The 19,265-nt window shown below is 41.7% G+C and overlaps 1 protein-coding gene across 4 annotated transcripts in view; it reads right to left on the reverse strand.

The window, feature by feature from the left end:
- Positions 1–11,385: 11,385 nt before the first annotated feature.
- Positions 11,386–19,265, reverse strand: part of C4BPA (complement component 4 binding protein alpha) — a 31,529-nt gene continuing 23,649 nt past the window's right edge. For all 4 annotated transcript variants that reach the window (XM_024572657.3, XM_045183038.2, XM_071219785.1 and 1 more), the window contains 4 exons: positions 18,145–18,333; positions 13,544–13,720; positions 12,339–12,514; positions 11,386–11,809 (listed from right to left, as the gene is read on the reverse strand). In XM_024572657.3, the coding sequence (XP_024428425.2) occupies positions 11,636–11,809; positions 12,339–12,514; positions 13,544–13,720; positions 18,145–18,333 (716 nt within the window). In that variant the 3' untranslated portion in view covers positions 11,386–11,635. The remainder of the gene's footprint in view (positions 11,810–12,338; positions 12,515–13,543; positions 13,721–18,144; positions 18,334–19,265) is intronic.

Raw genomic sequence — 19,265 nt, forward strand, 5'->3', positions numbered from 1 at the left:
TTGAAGCCTGCACTCCTCAAAGCAATGAAATACCAGCCTTTTCCCCAAGGTAGTCTGGGTGCTTACTAAATCACTGGCCTGCAAATATCTGGGCAAAAAAGACTCTGTAATGTTGCCTTGAGTCGTTTCTCTCAGAATAAAGTATCTTTGATCTCTGATATTCTTAGCCCCTTTCCACAACACAATTTGCCATAACATCCTTTCCTTTAGAGCACTCGCCTGAAAATTCTCTAAGTTCCAGCCATGTAGTTGGTGGCTGGCTGATCAGGTGAGCACGAATGGGAATGGATGGGGAGGAGCAGTGAACGGTACCAATAAGTGAATAACTGCAGAAAAAGCTTTGGTATGTATTTAATCTCATCCTACGCCTCAGCTAGTCCTCACATGTGACCGCCTGCGGGAATAGTTTCTTTTTCCCTTTGCCTGCCCTTACTCATGAGAGACAATTGGAAGGGTGGCTCTATTGACCTACCCCGAAAGAAACACACTGTTTATTGCACAAAAATGTAGAGCTGGAAACTAGGAAAGCTGGGTCTACCAGACCTTTCTTGCTGAAAAACGACAGCATTAAAATGTTTTAGTCTTAACTCATCAGAATGTGCCACAGTCAAAACAGCTACATAACTGAGTTTATACAAAGCATAAAAAATACCCACATGAAATCCAATCGCACCAGCAGTGAACAGTAACTTTGAGGTGACCCAGAATTTCAGAGAGTAATAAGAAATAAGTTTCTTAAAAGTATACCACTTACTCATACTTGGATACCTCTGGGCACAGGTTTTGTTTAGTGAGTAAGACACTGGGCTCCAAACCGTCAGCTGCAGTAAATGATGGCAGTTCCAAGCCAACACCCTGTTTTCCGACACAGATTTGTTGAAAATCTGCTTTTGAGCATCTTATTGTTCAGGAAAAGATAACAAAAGAGTATAGGATATTTAGGGGAAAGAAATAGTAAATGCAAATAACAAATAGGTACTGCAGATTATTCTCTCCATCATTTTTATAACGATAATATTAATAATTTTATTAACAGTTTAAAGAATGTCTATGTGTTAACCTATATGTAAAACATTGACTTGTTGACTCTCTGAGATAGGTACCATTATCCTCTCCATTTTATCAGAAATAAAGTCAAGGGACAGAGTGTAACCAGCTGCTAATGGCTATATAACTTCTATGTGGCAGAGCACCACAAGACAGGGTCAGGAACATCCTTAGTTGTGGAATAGCCAAAGAACTGAAACAATCTTTAATGAAATGTATGAATAAGTTATAGTAGGTTTAAAAATGGAATAATATATAGCGACGACAATGAATGAACTACTGTTATACACAGAATGAATCAGCCTCAGAAACATGAGCCAAAGAAATCAGACACAATATAATACACATTGCATGATCCCATTTTTATAAACAAAAACCAAATCAACAATAAGCTAGTGGTCAGGGGTGCATCCTTATTTCATAAAACTATAAATAACAAAGGAAGTGATCACTACACATCCGAAGAGTGATAATATTTGGAAAAAAATTGGTAAGGCACTGGTAAGGTGAGCCATGAAGAAATAGGTTCTGTAAGTGTGAGTTGTGACAGACCCAGGACTGGCATCTTTGTGGAACAAATTAATGTATTTTGGAAGCAGATAGAAACTGAATAGCTGGATAAGATAACAAACAGTATGGTATTGAGCCATAGATCCCCACATGCCGAGTCATCATGTATCTATGGATACTGTTTGAGTTTCCAAACACCTCAAAGATTTGAATTCAGAAGGGAAACTGGACTGAAACCAAACACATAGGTATATGAATTGTACTCTGACACTAAATCGGTTGCTGCAATTTAAGCGTGATGCCAATACTGTTATTAAATATTTGTTTCTTAAAATATTAACCATAACAATGGTGTTCTATTAGTGCCCTCTTGCTGCTCAGTGTTTGGCAGTTCACAAGTAAGGGTAGTGACACACTTGTGAACGAGATTTCCAATGCTTTCTCCCTTAGCACTTCATAAGTAGGGGTAAGAAAAAACTTTAAAAACTCAGAACAATGTAACAATAGCCAGAGGGGAGGGGGAAGGGGTCAATGGGGAGAAGTGTTTTCAGGAACTACTATAAAGGACACATGGACAAAACCAAGGGGGAGGGTAGAAGCAAGGGAGGGAGGTGGGTTTGGATGGGGTTGTGGGGAGTGGTGGGGAGAAAAGGCAGACAACTGTAATGGAACAACAATAAAGTAATTAAAAAAAAAGAAAGAAATAGAAATGTACAGCCTCATTTTACAGAAATATTTTCTCCTTGTCATCTTCTAACTTTCTGCCTTGTGCTCTGAAATAGCAACCGTGTTTGGTGTAGAACACTTAAAAAAAAAAACCTCATTGTCCAGAGTCATTTGGAAGTAAAGAAGAAGGAGAAGGAGGAGGAAGACGAGGAGGAGGAAGGAGGAAGAAGGAGAAAAGAAGAGGAAGAAGCACACCCCGTGTGCTCCCTCTGACTCTCAGTGTGTCCCTTTGTCATTTCCTTCACTATCTACCCTACTGCCACTTCCTCCTCTGCAGACCTGAGTCTAGGTAATTCTTGAAGATTTGCTTTTCCCCGCTTATTTTCTGTTTCTAAATAAGTCCCTTGGGAGAGCTCTACATGTCCATGAAGGGGCATACACTTTAGGGGTGTAGTGCTTTTAAGCATTATATTAAAGGTGGAAACAGTTACAGAAAAAAAGATCAATTTGAATGTAATTTTTTACATCAGTCATGTATCAAACACTGCTAAGTAAATAGAAAAGATATTAAAATAGTTAAAAATATATAACAGTTAAAAATTAATGCCTTAATTATGAAATATCTTTACAAAGTGTTCAACAATGCAAATATCAAATACAAATGTTCAGGGAACATTTCATCAGTCAGGTTCCCTGGGAAACAGACTTGGAGATGGAGGTTTGCAGGGAGGTGGCTCATCAAGGAGTGCTGTTAGGGACAGCACCCTAAAGGAATGAGGGGAGCAGGACTGGGCAAAGGGAAAAGCCGAGCTGGGAAGCAGTTGCATTAGAACCCTTGGCAGGTCTCCAGGGCGCTCTAAAGCTGGGATGGCCCTTCAGGGATGTCCAGGATAAGTTAAGGGGCTGGGCCTTTGAAACGCTGTAGTAACCCATCACAGGACATAGGCTGCCCCCAGGGGAGAGATTGCAAGCTTGGGTGAGGCAGTTCAACCCCCAAAATGCCCTGTGCTTTTAAAATGCAGGTTCCCAGGTTTTGTGCCCTAATCAAATACATCTGGCAAGGATCTGAATTATTTGTTTCAATGTCCCAGGTGATTTATCATATGCAGCAAATGGAGGATGCTGCTTAACTCATTTTTCTATGTACTTCACCATTTATCTTTGTTTCAAAATAGAGCTTTAGTAGCTATGTGTCTGAACATCTGTAACTTAATGCCTTGCAAATGCATCAAAATCAACTAATGTTTTTCTTTAAAAATATCTATTTATTTCAGAGAGAAGGAGGGGAGAGAGAAAGGAAGAGAGAGAAGGGGGGAGAGAGAAACATCGATTTGTTTTTCCACCTATGTATTTATGCATTCTTTGGCTGATTATTGTAGATGCCCTGACTGGGGGGTCAAACCAGCAACCTTGGCATATGGGACAACACTCTAACCTACTGAGCTATGCAGCCAGGCTCAACTAATGTTTTAATAGATCAACTCAGTTCTTATAAAAATCTAATATATTTGGCAATTGGAAGAATAGCTTTGCAATTGGAGATGGGGTTAGCTATTCACTGTTTCTCATAACATAACCTGTGGGATCAATTTCAATTTTCTATTCTAATATTATTTTAATAGAAGCAAATGAGGTCTTCTTTCAGAATTAAGTTTTATTCCATCAACCAAGAAGAAACAACTAATCATTGTATTTCCCAATTTTTCCTGGACTCAAATTAAATACAAACTAAATTACTACATGTCTAAATTTTAATACATGTGCTGTTATTCTTCAAGCATTTCTTCTATATAGGTGTAACTCTAAGCAATCCTTGAGTGATTTGGACTTTGCATTTTTATTTTAGTAACTGGCTGTACCAGTTCTCAGTGTGTTGCCCTTTGGCTAGAAATTTGCTGTTTATTACAGCTCTGCGACAATGGACTGAGTTCTTTTAAGCATTTCTTTTTTATAGTGAGCATATGTTAAGCTTTCTCAATAGAGAGTGCTAGAGAAACACTGCAGGATGAAAGAACCCTCCTATAATTTCCTGCTGCTTCTAGTGCCCCAGCGATGTGCTCAGAATTCACAGTCCCTGGAAACCTGGAAGCAGCTGAACTGCCCTGGCCATCATCTTCCTGGGGTTCTCCCAACAGGGGCTGCTACTCCGGGCTTCTCCCCACGCTGGCACTCCATCTGCATGCCTGGACACCTGGCCACTAGCTGCCAATTGCTTGCACCCCATCTCTGCCTTGAAGGCTTTCCACAGGTGTCTGCACACCTGGCCACTATCTATAGTCACCTCACAGACGCAGAATGACCCAGTGCCCTCTACCAGCTTCAGGCCCATGTGTACAGTCACCAGCCACAGCTCATTTATGCTCTGCCTGCACTGTGGAGGGTTGGTTGCTGCAGACCAGCTCTGGTCCAGGCAACTAGTGAACTTCCCTGGCATCTACTCAGTTGCAATTATACCTTTTCCAATGGGGTCTAAACTCCATCCTCGGAAAGGAGCCGCCTTTGGAATTTGTCCTTCCTTGAGCACCTTTCCTCTGCCCTAGGGTACCGTATGAAGTTTTTTTACGTTATACAGTTACTCTTTTGTTACAGTTTAATCATTCTTTATGTTAATCTTCCACTGTATAAATCGTTGTGTGGTTTCTCTCTCCTGATTGGACCCAGGCTGACACCTACCCTTTAGGTATTTTGATGTACATTAAAAATAGATATAATTTAAAACTCGTAATACTGGGGCTTCTACTTGATATAAAACTAGCTAAAAACTACAGTTTTAAGAAAAATTACTGAGTTCAGGCCAAGATGGAGGAGTAGGTAGAAATGCTTTGCTTCCTTGCACAACCAAAAGAAGGGTAACAACCAATTTAAAAACTAAAAACAACCAGAACTACCAGAAAATCAAACTTCATGGAACTCCGACAACTGAAGAGATAAAGAAGCGTTCATACAGATGGGTAGGAGGCGTGGAGATGGGCAGCCGGGCAGAGAGGGCGAGTGGCAAGGTGGCAGACCATGTGGACAAGGCAGAGGCTGGTGGATCAGGAACTCCGATATTTATACATGGATAAGCTGGGAGGAACAACTGGGGAGTGAGACAGATAGTGAAACCCAGGAGAGTTTCAGCATGGAAAATTAAAGACTCAAAACCTCTGACTGTAAAATTCTGTGGGTATTGCAAGGCAGGAGAGATTCCCAGTCCCACAGGAGAGTCTGTTGGAGAGGCCCACGGGGTCCTAGAACATACACAAACCCACTGTCTTGCAGCCTGTCAGGCCAGGCAGGTTCACCTGAGACTTAGGCAGATGGAAGAAAAGTTGCAGAGCCTTAGGGATGCTTGACATAACTTTAATCAAGGGTGGGCAAGCCACACATGCCGCAAGCTGTGCGCTTAGTGGGAAGCCCCTAACCCCTTATATACTAAGAAGACACGAAGCCGGCAGAGAGCCAAACAAGTTGTATAACACAACAAGATTCTGCACAAGCATGCCCACTCAGGGATATGGGAATACTTATCAGGCCCACTCTCAAGGCCATGAGAACACTACTTATCTCAGTTCCCCAGACACCTGGGTGAGGAAGCCAGACTGCCTTTGTTTATCCTACGATTCACCCCTTCTGGTTTCCTCACCATGCAGTCTACACAAGGATGTCTTCCACGAAGGTCCTTCGGTGAGGAGGGCAGAGCCCTGCACCCATACCCACAACAGCAGTACAGGCTACAGCAACAAGCAAACAAAACACAAGCAGTGCCGCCCAGGTCAGCAAGAGCCCACCGCCATTCAGTGGTTAGGGATGCCCACCATTCCTGTAAAGGATCGCCTGCCAGGAGTTCAATGGCACAGGTCTCAGAGGCTAATGCCTGTAAAGCTAGACTAACACTGTGGTGGACATCAGGGACATATATGCAGCATTCTGCCCCTACTAGGGCAGACACCCCACCTTGGGATGCAGTAAGCATATCTGAAGCCATATGGTTTTGCAAGGCTACTTTCCTTAATTGATACACTTCCTCATTTGACTCACTTAAAGAATTATATGTTGCATTCAATGCACAAGCAGTGTGCAAAGCCAAAGCAGTTATCTCAGTCTCAGTGACTACAGAAGCAGCTTGAGGAGAAAAAAAAAAAAGCTAACGGATACCACCAGGGATTATGCTTTACTCAGTGTCATGCTTTAAACACTTCCCAATTTCTTGGCCTGCTTACATGAGTTTTCTGAACTGGAGCAGGCAAATAGAGGCACACCCAAGTACAATGACCAGTCCAGTTTCCAGGCAGGTAAGGCCACCCATGTGAGACACACACCCAGAGAGGTCTAGTAGGAACTGCATGCAGCCCATGCATCATCTGGTACCACCCCAAAATGCTGTAGAATCTGAGTGTGACACAGACCTGTCAGAGTCCAGCCCACCTGGGCTTGTCCTTCGGGATTCTCAATGCAAAGGGGAGCTGGTCAGCCAGTTCCATGGCCTCAGCTGTGAGCCACCCCGAGCCATCCCATATGGAGTTGAGTAGCTGCCTAATGCTACCTGGGGCCAGTCATACTGCTGCTTCACTGCAGCATAGATTTCAGTCCAGGTCGCATTTCACAAGCAATGTTCACTGTTCCACTGGTTCTGAAGCCAAGTCCAACTTGAGACAGAAGCAGGAGAGATGGGCCATGGGAGGCCGGCCAACGTGCTCAGGGGGAGTTCAGTGCAGAGCCAACATGCCTGTAGGTTAGACACTGAGGCATAGCTATGAACCCAGTCCACTGAAGTATTATTCTGTACCCTAAGGGCAGAAAGACGGAGCAGTTATATGCATCAGTAAGGGCAAGTCACGACCCTCAAACCATATACAATCCAGCTTCTTGTCAGCCAATAGAATAGCGGCTGGCAGAGGGGGTCTTCTTGGGTGTGAATACCACACCATTTGTGCCTCAGCTGGGGGCTCAGCATCTACTTGCAATAACAGGGGAGAACTCATAATGGGCCACTGGGAAATCACGAAGATGCCATGAAGAAGCGTTTCATGGTCTGCTCCCCTGGGTATGTCACCTTTAAGACTATCGGCCATGTCCCAATCACCCAGGGCACTGTTTGTAAGTTTCCAAACAAGTTTCTTTATCAATATATCATATGGAGAGAGAAAGGAAAAAAAATCTTTTGGAAAATATTATAAAATGTTCTTTAAAAATTTGAAAAATTCAACAAAAGGCTTGGATCATAAAGCCAAAGAAATCTTGAAGAAAGGTCTGTGGAGGAAACAAGAAAAGAGTTGATAAGCATCTGATGTCTCTGAACACTGGACAAATCTGGTAGACTGAACAATTTATTAGAGCATCTAGGGAGAATTTGAAATAGAAAACTAAGCAAGCCAGCAAACAAACGTCACTAACAAGGGCACTGTCACACTAGCACGAAACAAAGGCAAGTTGTAAAGAAAGGAAACGTGCTCACAGAATATTACTTGGTTAGCGTACTCATAGCATGTAAAAACTGTTGATGTAACTAAAATTGTGCAATAGCTACTTTGGAAGAAAGAGGGAGAAAAGGCAGATGATTATATTAAAAGACGATTAAATACTTTGATGAATAGATAAATGTATAATTGATGAAAAATACAGAACAGATACTATATATAAAGCTATGGTGATAAATACCAGGGGAAAATCAATGCTACAGGAAGTGGCAGTGGTTCTCTGGGAGCAGGGAAAAGGAGTCGTGTGGGGCCAGTGAGTCCACTGATTAGTTAGCTATAGATATATTTTAAATCAATTTTAAAGATAAAGTTGTAGACCAAGAAACAGTTGCACTTGTAATGTGGTTTATAATTGGTAAATTTAGATAAATTAAAATTTAAAATATGAAGTTTAAATTTTAAACGTAAATAGGGAAAGGCAAAATGTAATGGAGTTGAGCTATTTATACCCACCTTTATCATTTCAGTATTTGTTTGTGTGTACTTATATTTATTTTAGATAGCTTTTGAAAGACATTTAAATAACCATAAGTTAAAGAACGGAGGAATAATTCATGGCCATGTGAAAATAAGTGTCTGACTGCTTCTTTATACTCATATAGGACAATAAGGAAAGAAACACGAAGGATTGACATGTAAAAGCCTCAACCGTTTATCTTTTATTGAATTATTGGGGTGATGCTGGTAACAAAGTTATACAGGTTTCAGGTGCACAGTTCTACAGCACATCATCTGTGCTCTGTCCTGTGTGTCCACCACCCCAAGTCGTCTCAGTCGTCACCGGTCATCCCACCCACACCCTCCTCTTCCCCCACCCCCTCGCCCTTGCACTCACCACACTGTTGTCCGCGTTTATGAGTTTTTACTTTTTTCTTTTTGCTAAACCCCTCCACACCCCTCACCTAGCCCCCACCCTCTGACAGCTGTCATTCTGACCTCTATGAGTCTGTCTTTATTTTGTAAAAACCTCAACTATTTCTTCTATAAAATGAAAGAATGAAGCTTGAGGTAGATAATTCTTTATCTGAGCACATTAATAATATGAAAGTATAAGCATACTTAGCTTTTTTTCTTTCCCAACCCAATATCCAAACCAATTTCTCTGTATCAGTAAGTCATCCTTCAACACAGCTACAAAAATCTACCAAGAATTTCTATGTATATAATGCATTTAAAACAACAACTATCTAATTATCCAATAATCAGTGAGCTCATTAGCAAGTGTAATTGCATGCAGTATGCAATAATACTACATAGTATCAAAACAAAGTAGGATTTTATTCTATTCAAGAGACTACATGTACTATGCTTAAAAACAATAAAATAATGTGACAAATGATATGAATGATAGTGAAATAGAAAATTAACTCAAAAAGTACATAACAAAAAAACAAAGTCATGTTTTTAAAATTATTAATTAACAAATGAAGAGTTTTCTAAGTGAGGTTTGTTGGGAAGAAAGGCAGATAGAAGGGTATGGGCGCTCTTGCTGATGAGAGAAAGTGAGCGAGAATCAGTGAGAGCCAGTGAGTGAAATAGCAATTGCCAGATACTTATCCACATCTAAGCCCAAGGAACCCGTTAGCAGCGTCTCCTCCAGCCCTTGCTAACGTGGGAAGTAGACACAGACATAAAATGGACATCTGCTGGGGTTTCCTTTGCTTACAATTTTAGTGCTCCTGCTAACATGAGACTATGCTGGCCATGTAATGTTTTGAAATGATTCTTTACCCCTCCCCTTCAGGAGTCAAATGGCAGTAATGGCGATTACTATTCTGTATGTTTTAAATTTTATTTTAAGTTTTTGGTATAAAATAGCCAGGCTCCTTTTCCTCCTCTCACTCAAAGAGCAGCAGGTCGAATAACTTCCTCTCCTGTAAATTCTCTTCATCCGGCTTTTCTGAGCCTTCTCAGATTACCCGCATTTCTAACAGTATCTTCTACTTTCTTAGATTGTATTTTCAGTGAATAATGTGAACATGGTAGCTACAATCTACAGGGCATTTAAGCAATGACAGCAAATGATGATGCAACCTCCTTGACAGAATGTCTTGAGGCATCCCTGGGGCTCATTTACATCCTCATACCCTGAGCGAAAAAGAGAGAATCACTCTTTGTTACAGGGATGTGTTCACTTGTTGGTGAATTTTAGTTGTTGTGTAGGTAGTGTTAACAAATATTCTATTGGTGACAATTCACATAACAAGAGATGCCAGAATAGGAACAAAGCCCAATAGGAGAAGGGAAACTAAATAGCTCACCCTAAAAATGAAGGGAGTTGTATCAAGGGCAACAAAAGGAAACTTGCAGGAGTCTGATAAAGAGAAATGAGAAATTTGAGTAGGGAAAGTGATAGAATAAAGCAGGACATTGGCAGAGAGCCATAGAGAGAAGACAACTGTAGAAGAGGCCCTCTGTGCTCTGCCCATACCCCTACCCTGGAGCTTACTGTAAGCAAGTCCCACAGTGCCACTGCTACTCATGTCTCTGTGCCCGATGGTACCCCGGTCCTTGGGAGCCTGCACCACTAGACCATAGTGTGGGTCAGATGGGCTTGGGAGTCAATGCAGCCAGAGCAAGTCTCCACCAGTGAGAAGATCCAATTGATGGATAATACCCTAGGTCTCGTCCTTGGAAGGACAACACAGAGTTGTGTTCCACATGCTCTCAGGAGGCAGCCAGCATGACTGAGCTTCTGGGAGCAACAGCAATGACCTCCTCGGTGACACTCCCTCTTTAGGCTGTCCTCCCTTCCTTGTCTTACTGACCCACTCAGGCACAGAGCTTATGGAACCACTTCCCAAGGAAATTAGTTATCCACAAGTCCTGCCTCAGGGAAACCCAAAGTAAACATCAACCAAAAGGAACTCCTAGGAGCAGGAGCAGGTAATGGCTTCTGAGACTGTGAATAGAAACCTTCCATTTTAAGCAGGTTTCTCTAACGGTTCAAGCCCCCTGTGATACCTGCCATTCAGTGAAATGCTGCTATACACCATAGCCTCACAGCAGTATATGCAGAGTAATTAAACAAAAGAAGCTAATATTCCCCATAGAGTTCTGTGTACAAAAGAGAGATGAGACAACCAAGGAATCTGAGATATGAAGGAGAGAGAGAGAGAGAGGTTTCAGGAGAAGCAAAGTTGGAGGAAGTGGTGAGTGGAAGGAACAAAGATTCCAAAATGACCCAAGATATAAAGGTGATTGGTATGGGGTTTCTCCTCACATGTGAGATAGGAACTCAAGGCTTTTCACATTCCTATTAAAGAAAATGAAGGCATCAGATGAAAGGCTTGGAAATGCACAGGTGGCTGCCATGTGGGTTTCATGTTCATCAGTCTTTCAGGGTTTGTTCTCTGGGGATGAAATGAGTGGGTCAGGCACCATCATAAATGTCCTTTGTGTAAGGGAAAAGTCGGGAGGTAGCCATAGTGAGCCACAGACCAAGCGTATGGGGTTTAGAAAATGGAATAACTCCCTTCAGATAGGAAAGAACGGACAAGGCTTTGGGGTGTGTTGACACTCTGAGGGCCTGAGTGATTTGCACATGTGGGACTGTGGAGTAAAGGCCATTTAGGGAAATGTAACTGATGTGAAGCCAAGCCCATATTCCAGATCCATGCAATAAAATAAATGTATTAACTTTATGTAATGGGTTTGTTTATGGACCTTATGTCACAAAGTCCTAATGATCACAAAGACAAAATTGTGTTTGATAACTAAATTTTAATAGAAAAATGTGCAATTAGTGTCCAAAAAGGGCAAAAATATGAGCCACAAGATAATCAATAATTCTATAATCTCAAAGCACTAGCAAAAACATCAGTAAATTAGCCTTTCTAGATATTCATTACAATGAATGTTGGTGCCAGTGGGACGGTAGAGTTGCTGGACTGCAGCGATCCAGATTGAACTGAACGCAGCAGGGCACTTTTTCCTCCCTCTTCCGGGAAAAATCACGGTGACGACTCCAGAGTGGATTTCCTCATCTTCTCTCTCTGTAGTTCCAGGATTTCAATCTCTAAGGACAATTTATAAATTTCCAGGGCTGTTCTCACATCCTCCAGTCTCGGGAGACACTGCATGAGTTTTCTGCCTGCTAGAACTTGCTCACAGCCTGGAGGGATCTCCTAAAAGAGAAAGAGCTGGTGAGTGTGGTCGAGACGCTTCTCCCCTGATCATGTCAATGGCAGGACTACAGGATCAGGTCCCAGACCAACGCCGGGATTGATGGGTGAGCAGGAAACCAGAACGCACCTCGGCCCCACTATAGTCTTCCCCTGAGCGATTTAGACCTGTTCTGAGACAGCTTCCCAGAAGGCCTCTGTGGGACAGAGCTATTTTGGCCAACCATCCCCAAACCGAACACAGTGTATTGTACAGTCTAGAAAAGGAAAGTTAGGAGTCAGTGCTCCCAGGCCTCTGACAACGTCCTCTCCGTAAGGGGCTTGGCGTTTCCTGTTCTCAAGTGAGAGTAGGACAGCTTGCCACCCTAAATGCCGAGAGTGCTTCCAGGGAAAACAAGAGAGCTCTTTTGAATGACTCAGGAACCAATCCCGGCAGGTCAGATCTCACCTTTGGTGGCTGGGACAGTGCTTTGAGGTGGCACTATTTTTAGGGTTTGGTAGCACAGGAACTTCCTTGAATTGTTCCACTTACCCACTCACACTTGGGCACCTCTGGATACCAGGTATGGCTCTCTAAGCAGGTGATATTTTGGGGACCAACCACGGTATAGCCAGAATCACACTGGATGGTGACATTTTCAGATTCAACAAACTGATCCTCATCCCCAAACACCTTTCCATGCTCTACCTCTGGTTTTGGACACAGAGCTACAATGAAAGCACAGTTAAGCAATCTGTAAATTTAAGAAAAAAGACATGATAACAGACTAGGATATTAAAATGAACTACATGTAGGTGCTTCTAATTATTTTATATTTTCCTGTTTTGATAGCAATGATATTAGTTCCCATTTTCATTGAGGATTGGCTCATGCAGTCGTCCGGGCTAAGCATTTTATGTGATTTTCTCATTTAAGTCTCACTTAAGTCTCATTTAAGTTTCACTCTATGAAATGAGCACTGTTATTATTGCCATTTATCCAGGAGAAAATGAGATACAGAGGGGTTAAGAAACTTGTTCAAGACATAACATTTCTAAATAACATGACAGGGCATTAAAAAGTCACATGACCCCAGATTCTCAGCTGTCAATGCAACTATTCCTCATACTGCGATCCACACAAGACACTAGGGATGGAATCTTCCTTCTTTCCTATCATTCTCCTGTGTGCAATGGCAACAATGGTGGCAAATGATTCCTGGAGGCGTTGATGGCAAAGTGATATTAAACCTGTGGGCATGTAAAAATCGGACCTGATCTTGACTGCTCCTGTCCTACAACAGGTTGGCAAACTGGGAGTCCCCCACCACATGCCTCCATCATGGGCAGGTGGTGCCCTGTGTGAGGCCCAGATGGAAATACCCACCACTTCCCGGTATTTGGAATTATCCTATGAGAGTCTGCATTCATGCTAGAGCAAGTTTCCATGGAGATTTTGCTACAGGCCACAGCTACACTCAGAGAATTTACAGTCTGTAGACTACTTCCAGAAACATGCAAGCAAGTGGGAATTGGGGCTGCCTAAGAAGGCTGAAATTTGTAACTGGGATAAAGAAATAAGAGAGATTCATGTTCCTGTGTGCCCCTTGAATTTTTTTGTTTTGGGTACCATCTAAATATAATAATTATTTAAAATAAATCAAGCCAAATGTTTTTGTTCTGCTTCTGGCTAGAAAGAAACTTTATTCTCAATCCCTCCAATACCATTCCACCCACTTAGCCATGGGCTGGAGTTACCTTTACATCGAGGGGCCGGAGCTGACCAGCGTGAATTACTGCAGGAGAGTGTGGCCTCTCCAACCAGAGTGTATCCTTCGTCACATTGATATGTAGCCTCCTTATGTTGATTCCAACCTATGTATGAAGACTTTTGTGTATAGCGTCCGTGGGCAATAAGAGGAGGATAAGAGCAACCTTGGTGGTAAGACAAAAAAAAAAAGAGAGAGAGAGAGAGAGAGAGAGCTTGAGCTTATAGAATATAAAACATAACACATCCCAGAATCTGTATTGTTTATAGGAGCCTTTGTCCTGTCCTGTCATCTTCTCTGTTCACAGGATCACTTAGCCAAAGCCAAGTTCCTAAGCCACCCCCCTGCAAGCCTCAGAATGAACCATCATGGCACTGTATTAGACCAACATGGTGATATTTCCATTATCTTTACAAGTATAATCTGAGTAAACAAAATTGGTAGTTAATTCAATCTCCATATTGGGTCACTGATCTATGAGTTAAGAGCAATCATAGCCACAAAAACCAAGTAGAATCCATTGATCTTACTAGGCTCCTCCTTCCTGAAGCAAAGAAAGTCAATTTAAAATATATATCATATTAGCCAATGTCGCCTCAATAAATTACATATATGAAAAAGGAGAAATTAGTGCCACTCAAAGAACTAAGGATGCAGGTGTGGTCATCTCCATCATATCTCCATTTTATTTCCCCCATCGGTCTGCTACAGATATTAGAATTCTGGAGAATTATAGTAGAATATTGAAAACTCAAAACTTGAGCCCCTATTGCAGCCACTCTACTAGATGTGGTATCTTTGCTACGGCAGACTAACATGCATTCAGGTAAATGAGGACACCGATTTGGCAAAGGGCTTCTTTCCCATCCTATTAGAAAAGAACATCAGAAACAGTTCGCATACTCATCAAAGGATCAGGATCATCCATTTTCAGTTTTATCCCTGGGCAATGATAACGCACATGCCCCTCCTATAATTGAACCTGAAGTTATTGTGAGCATCCGGACATCCAAATACTATCTTATCAATGCACTATATTAATGGTGTCATGTTAATTCTACTGAAGGAGCAAAAAGAAGCGAGCATGATATGAGATAGCAGAAAATATATATCTATATCGATATAGAAATATATATTTCTATATATTTATAAATATTTATATATAGAAATATATATTTCTATATCGATATAGATATATAGATATATATCTGCCCCCAGTTTCTGACAGAGAACTCCTAAAACTCTTGTAATTTCCTACCTGAAAAGAGCACTAGAAGCATCTTTTGTTCTAATGAAGTCACTCTGGGTGGGCTCCTGGTTGGGGCTGGTCACCAGAAGGACCAAGCAAAGATTAGAAACTTGGAATTTTCCTACATTCCAGAGAGAGCCTCACAACAGAATTAAAAATTGATCATGCCTACATGAGGAAGCCTCCGTAAAGTCCCAACAGTAGGGGGTTGAAGAGCTTCCAGGTGGGTGAAGCACCCCCGACTCCACAGGCACAGGCGCTCTATGTTTGGGGCCCTCCTGGGTTTTGCCCTATGTATTTCTTCGCTTGGCTCTTCATCAGTATCCTTTATCATATCCTTTAATAAATTGGTAAATTAAGTATCTCCTTGAGCTCTGTGAGCCTCTTTAGCAAATTAATTAAACCCAAGGATGGGGTCAAAGAACCTCTGATTTGTAGCCAAATCAGACAGAAGTTGGGGGCAATCTGGGGACCTACTACTTGTGACTGGTATCTGCAGGGGGGTGAGACCAGTCCTGTGGAGTGAGCCCTTAACCTGTGGGATCTGACACTACTTCCAGGTAAATAGTGTCATGATCGAGTTAATTGGAGGATCGAGAACTGTGTGGGGAAAGCCACTCACATTTGGTGACCATACATGTTGTCAGTGTTCCGTTGAGTAGTAAAGGAGACACAGGAAAAACAAGATGAAAAAGGTTTGGTTTTTTCAATTCATGTGGTGGTGCTACAGAGTATAGAAGGTAATGATGAAGGAGTTTGCCACAGCAGTAACCTTGGTAGAGGTCCAGGGTTCAGAGCATGCGAGGCTATCCCATCTAAACTGAAGTTGAATTATTGTACGTTGCACATCCGCCACAAAGAAGGAGTCACAAAGGCTAGCAGGCCTTTTCAGATTCTAGAGGCAGCATGTTCCATACTTGGGAATACTATTCCAACCCCTATGCCAGGGGACACAAAAGATAGTCAGGTTTGAATGGGGCCCAAGTTGGGAGAGGCCTCTGTGGCAAGTCCAGTCAGCAGTGAAACCATTCCTGTCACTTGGTCCTAGGATCCTGCAGAGCCCAGTGTGAAGAGCTGGCTATGGTAGGAAAAGGTGCAAATGTCAGTGGGACAATCACACCATAGACCCTTGAAATACTGAAGCAAGGCCATGCACTGCAGCAGAGAATTATACTCTTTGAAATATAATTCCTGGCATGTTACTTAGTCATGATAGAGACAGCTTCTGCCCTTGGGTCATTAAGTGACCATGCAGCCAGAATCACTCATCATGAGCTAGGCCTGCCAGACCCATCAAGTTACAAGGGCAGGCAGACAACAATCCATTATAAGATGGAAGTGGTGCATCTGGGGTTGAGCGCTGGCAAGACCAAAGGGCACAAGCAAGCTGCACAAACAAGGAGCCCACATCTTGCTGGTACTAGTGCCTCTCCTGTGGCTCACATGTATGGCTGTATGGGGAATTCATTACAACCAACTGATAGAGCAGAGGAAAGCCTGACTGACTCTGGTTCCCAGATGAATATTTTGGTATGTGTATGCAGGCTAAACTGGATGGAAGTTGCATTAGAGCCCAATCCAGGTGGTCTCATAAGTCAGTAGTAAGAGGAAACCTTTCTGATAGGCAGAGCTTTAGGTGGTACATCTGGCCATTTTATTTTTTGAAAAAAGAAGTGGCCTAAGAGTAGACTAAATTAGAGCTTATGATATGAAATGAATGGCTTATCTGTCAGAGCCCTGAAGGACAAAGATTGAAAATTGGTGACAATGAGATTTGGGGGTAGAAGTAGGTGACTGGACACATGGGAATGGCCAGGAAGTGTCAAGCTTTTATTTTGCACATTAATACCAGCAAAGAACCCAAAATTGAAGGTCCATTAAACAACCAAGTAGAAAATAATGCCTCAGCCAATTGAAGTCAGCCATCCTCTATCACTGGCTTCAGCAGGGCCGTCACAAGAATAAAGGGATAAAGTGGCCATGGTGGCATGGATGAAGGACAAGCATCACCCCAAGAGCATGGACTCCTACTTACCAAGGCTGACTAGCTATTGCTGTCCCCAAATACCCAACCTGCCAGCAACAATGCTAAGTCCCTGATATGACACCATCCCTTGAGACAACCAAAAAGCCACTTGGTAGTAAGATGACTATATTGGGTCCCCTTCCACCTGGATGGGGCAGCCATTTATCCTGACAGAAATAGACAGGTACGGGTTTGCCTTGCTTGCCTGCAGGATTTCAGCCAGCCCTTTAACCTGAAGGATTACAGGGTGTTTGAACAATTGGCATAAGGTCCCACAACACGCACCTATAACAGCCATTCTCAGCAACAGAGGTATGGTATTGCGACACAGCCATGAAATGCGCTAGCTATATTATAGACTCTGTCACCCCAAACCTGTAGACCAGTTAGAACATTGGAATAGCCTGTTAAAGGCTTAGCTGAAGTGCTAGTTAGGAGACAACACTTTACAACAATGGAACTTCACAATATTACTTACAACATCTTCCAGAACAGTATTCGCTTTAAGTCAAAGATCAGCCTTTATATAGTACTGGGTCCCCAATAAAATAAAGTCCACGAGCCCAGAAACCAAAAGACTTAAAAGCATGAGTAGCCCCACTTATAATCACTCTAACTGAACATTTGGGGAGTGTGGGATCTGCAGAGAGAAAGGTCCTGGTTGGCAAAGAGGAAACACTTCTACCAGGGGAGATAAGATTCTCATGGATTTCCCAACTGCAACTGATGTCTGGTCACTTTGGGCTCCTTCTTTTCACAAGGCAAGAAATAGTGACTCACTGTTCAGGCAGTGGTAATTGTTCCTGATCATGGATAGACAGGGTTATGGAAAAGCAATGGGACAAGGACAGATTATGTTTAACACTTAAGTGCTCTTGGTGAGAGAGAGGCAGGCATTTCACAGTGAGAGAAAGACCTAAGAAGGCTTACAGGTAGCAGAAGACAGGATGCAAGTTTGGAAAAGCAGTTCAAATACGTTTGAGTAAGTCTTGTTCTACAGGTTAATGCATATGGCCCAAAAAGAAGGGAAGAGAATAAATTCCAAGAAACAGAATGCAATAATTCAGAAATCTGCCTGATCTATTAGATCTGGCCTAATTTCACTGATTCAGGAAAGGAAACCAGGAAGGTCAAGAGAATGGGAACAACCCATATGGGGAAAAAGACAAATTTGGACCAGGGATAGTGTTTTTAAACAAATATCTACTCCAAGAATCATACAAATTCTTTTACCTAATTTGAAACCTTTCCTTTATAATCTGCATTACGTTGTTATGAAGAAACTATAAAATAACATAATTCCATAAGCCCTTACTCTCATCACATGTTGGTGTTTCAGGACTCCAGGTGCCATCTGCTTGGCAGGAAGCTTCAATGTGTTGTCTCCCATGACATGAATACCAAAGCAAGTCTCCATAGAAATAGTCACAGTGATTGGCCAAACTGTTCTTTCTCTGGTGAGTGATTTTGCCATTCTTCATGTCTGGTACTGGGCAACATACCTCTAAAAAATAAAAAGTGAGGCTAATGGTTAGTAAATCACCATGAGGAGGCTCCTATGGCTGACAATCTCTTCCACTGTTGGAAGAGCTCACCACAGAGAGAAATTGGGGGAATAGACAAGGGTATGCAAGACACTTTGTGTCCTCCCTCTTTGTCTCTCATTTGCTATAGTCCAATCCAGTCATTTCCCTCCAACTAAATAATTCCATTAGGAATCTCCAAAATGAGAAGTTGGATTAAACCTGTATGAAAATGTAAACTTTCAAAATTATTCAAGAGCAATGACAAATAACATTTATCTCCTTATGGCTTCATTAGGGTCACATCATTATTGAGCTTTCAAATAACTTATACTTCCCCAGTCACGGAAGGAAGAATGTTCTCAAAAGTTTATATCTATCTGACAGTGAATGCTTAGAAATAAATTTAAATATTGCTATGGCAAGGATTTTTCTTTTTTGACACCAAATTTAAGAGAAACAACTATTCAGATTCTTTCATTTTTAATGCAATTAGATCTGATATAAGGATATAAAATTTTTCATCAGTAGAAATACTTTCAGATAGAACAAGATGTTGTTTGAGGTAAGGAAAAATCAGAAGAAAGTACAATATTCTCTGTATCAGGAGCTTGACTAACACTACAGTGCGGTCTTGCAATCATACTCCAATACTCCCAGCGCTCATTTGCTTATGAATTATAATAAAAATACCCAACAGTCACATGGCTTCTAAATTGTAACAACTTTTGTGTAATGCTTTACATTGTAGAAAATATATTTAAATATTCAACTCATGAATCCAAATTCATATTTAATTAGATTTTATGTTAAATTGGATAAATGCCATTTCACTTTTGCTTTTTAAATGGTTAAAATGATCATTTATTAAAAAATTAAACTGATAAGATTATGGTACATATACAATTTAAAA

The sequence above is a fragment of the Desmodus rotundus genome, chromosome 12 (assembly GCF_022682495.2).
Source record: "Desmodus rotundus isolate HL8 chromosome 12, HLdesRot8A.1, whole genome shotgun sequence".
NCBI lineage: Eukaryota > Metazoa > Chordata > Mammalia > Chiroptera > Phyllostomidae > Desmodus > Desmodus rotundus.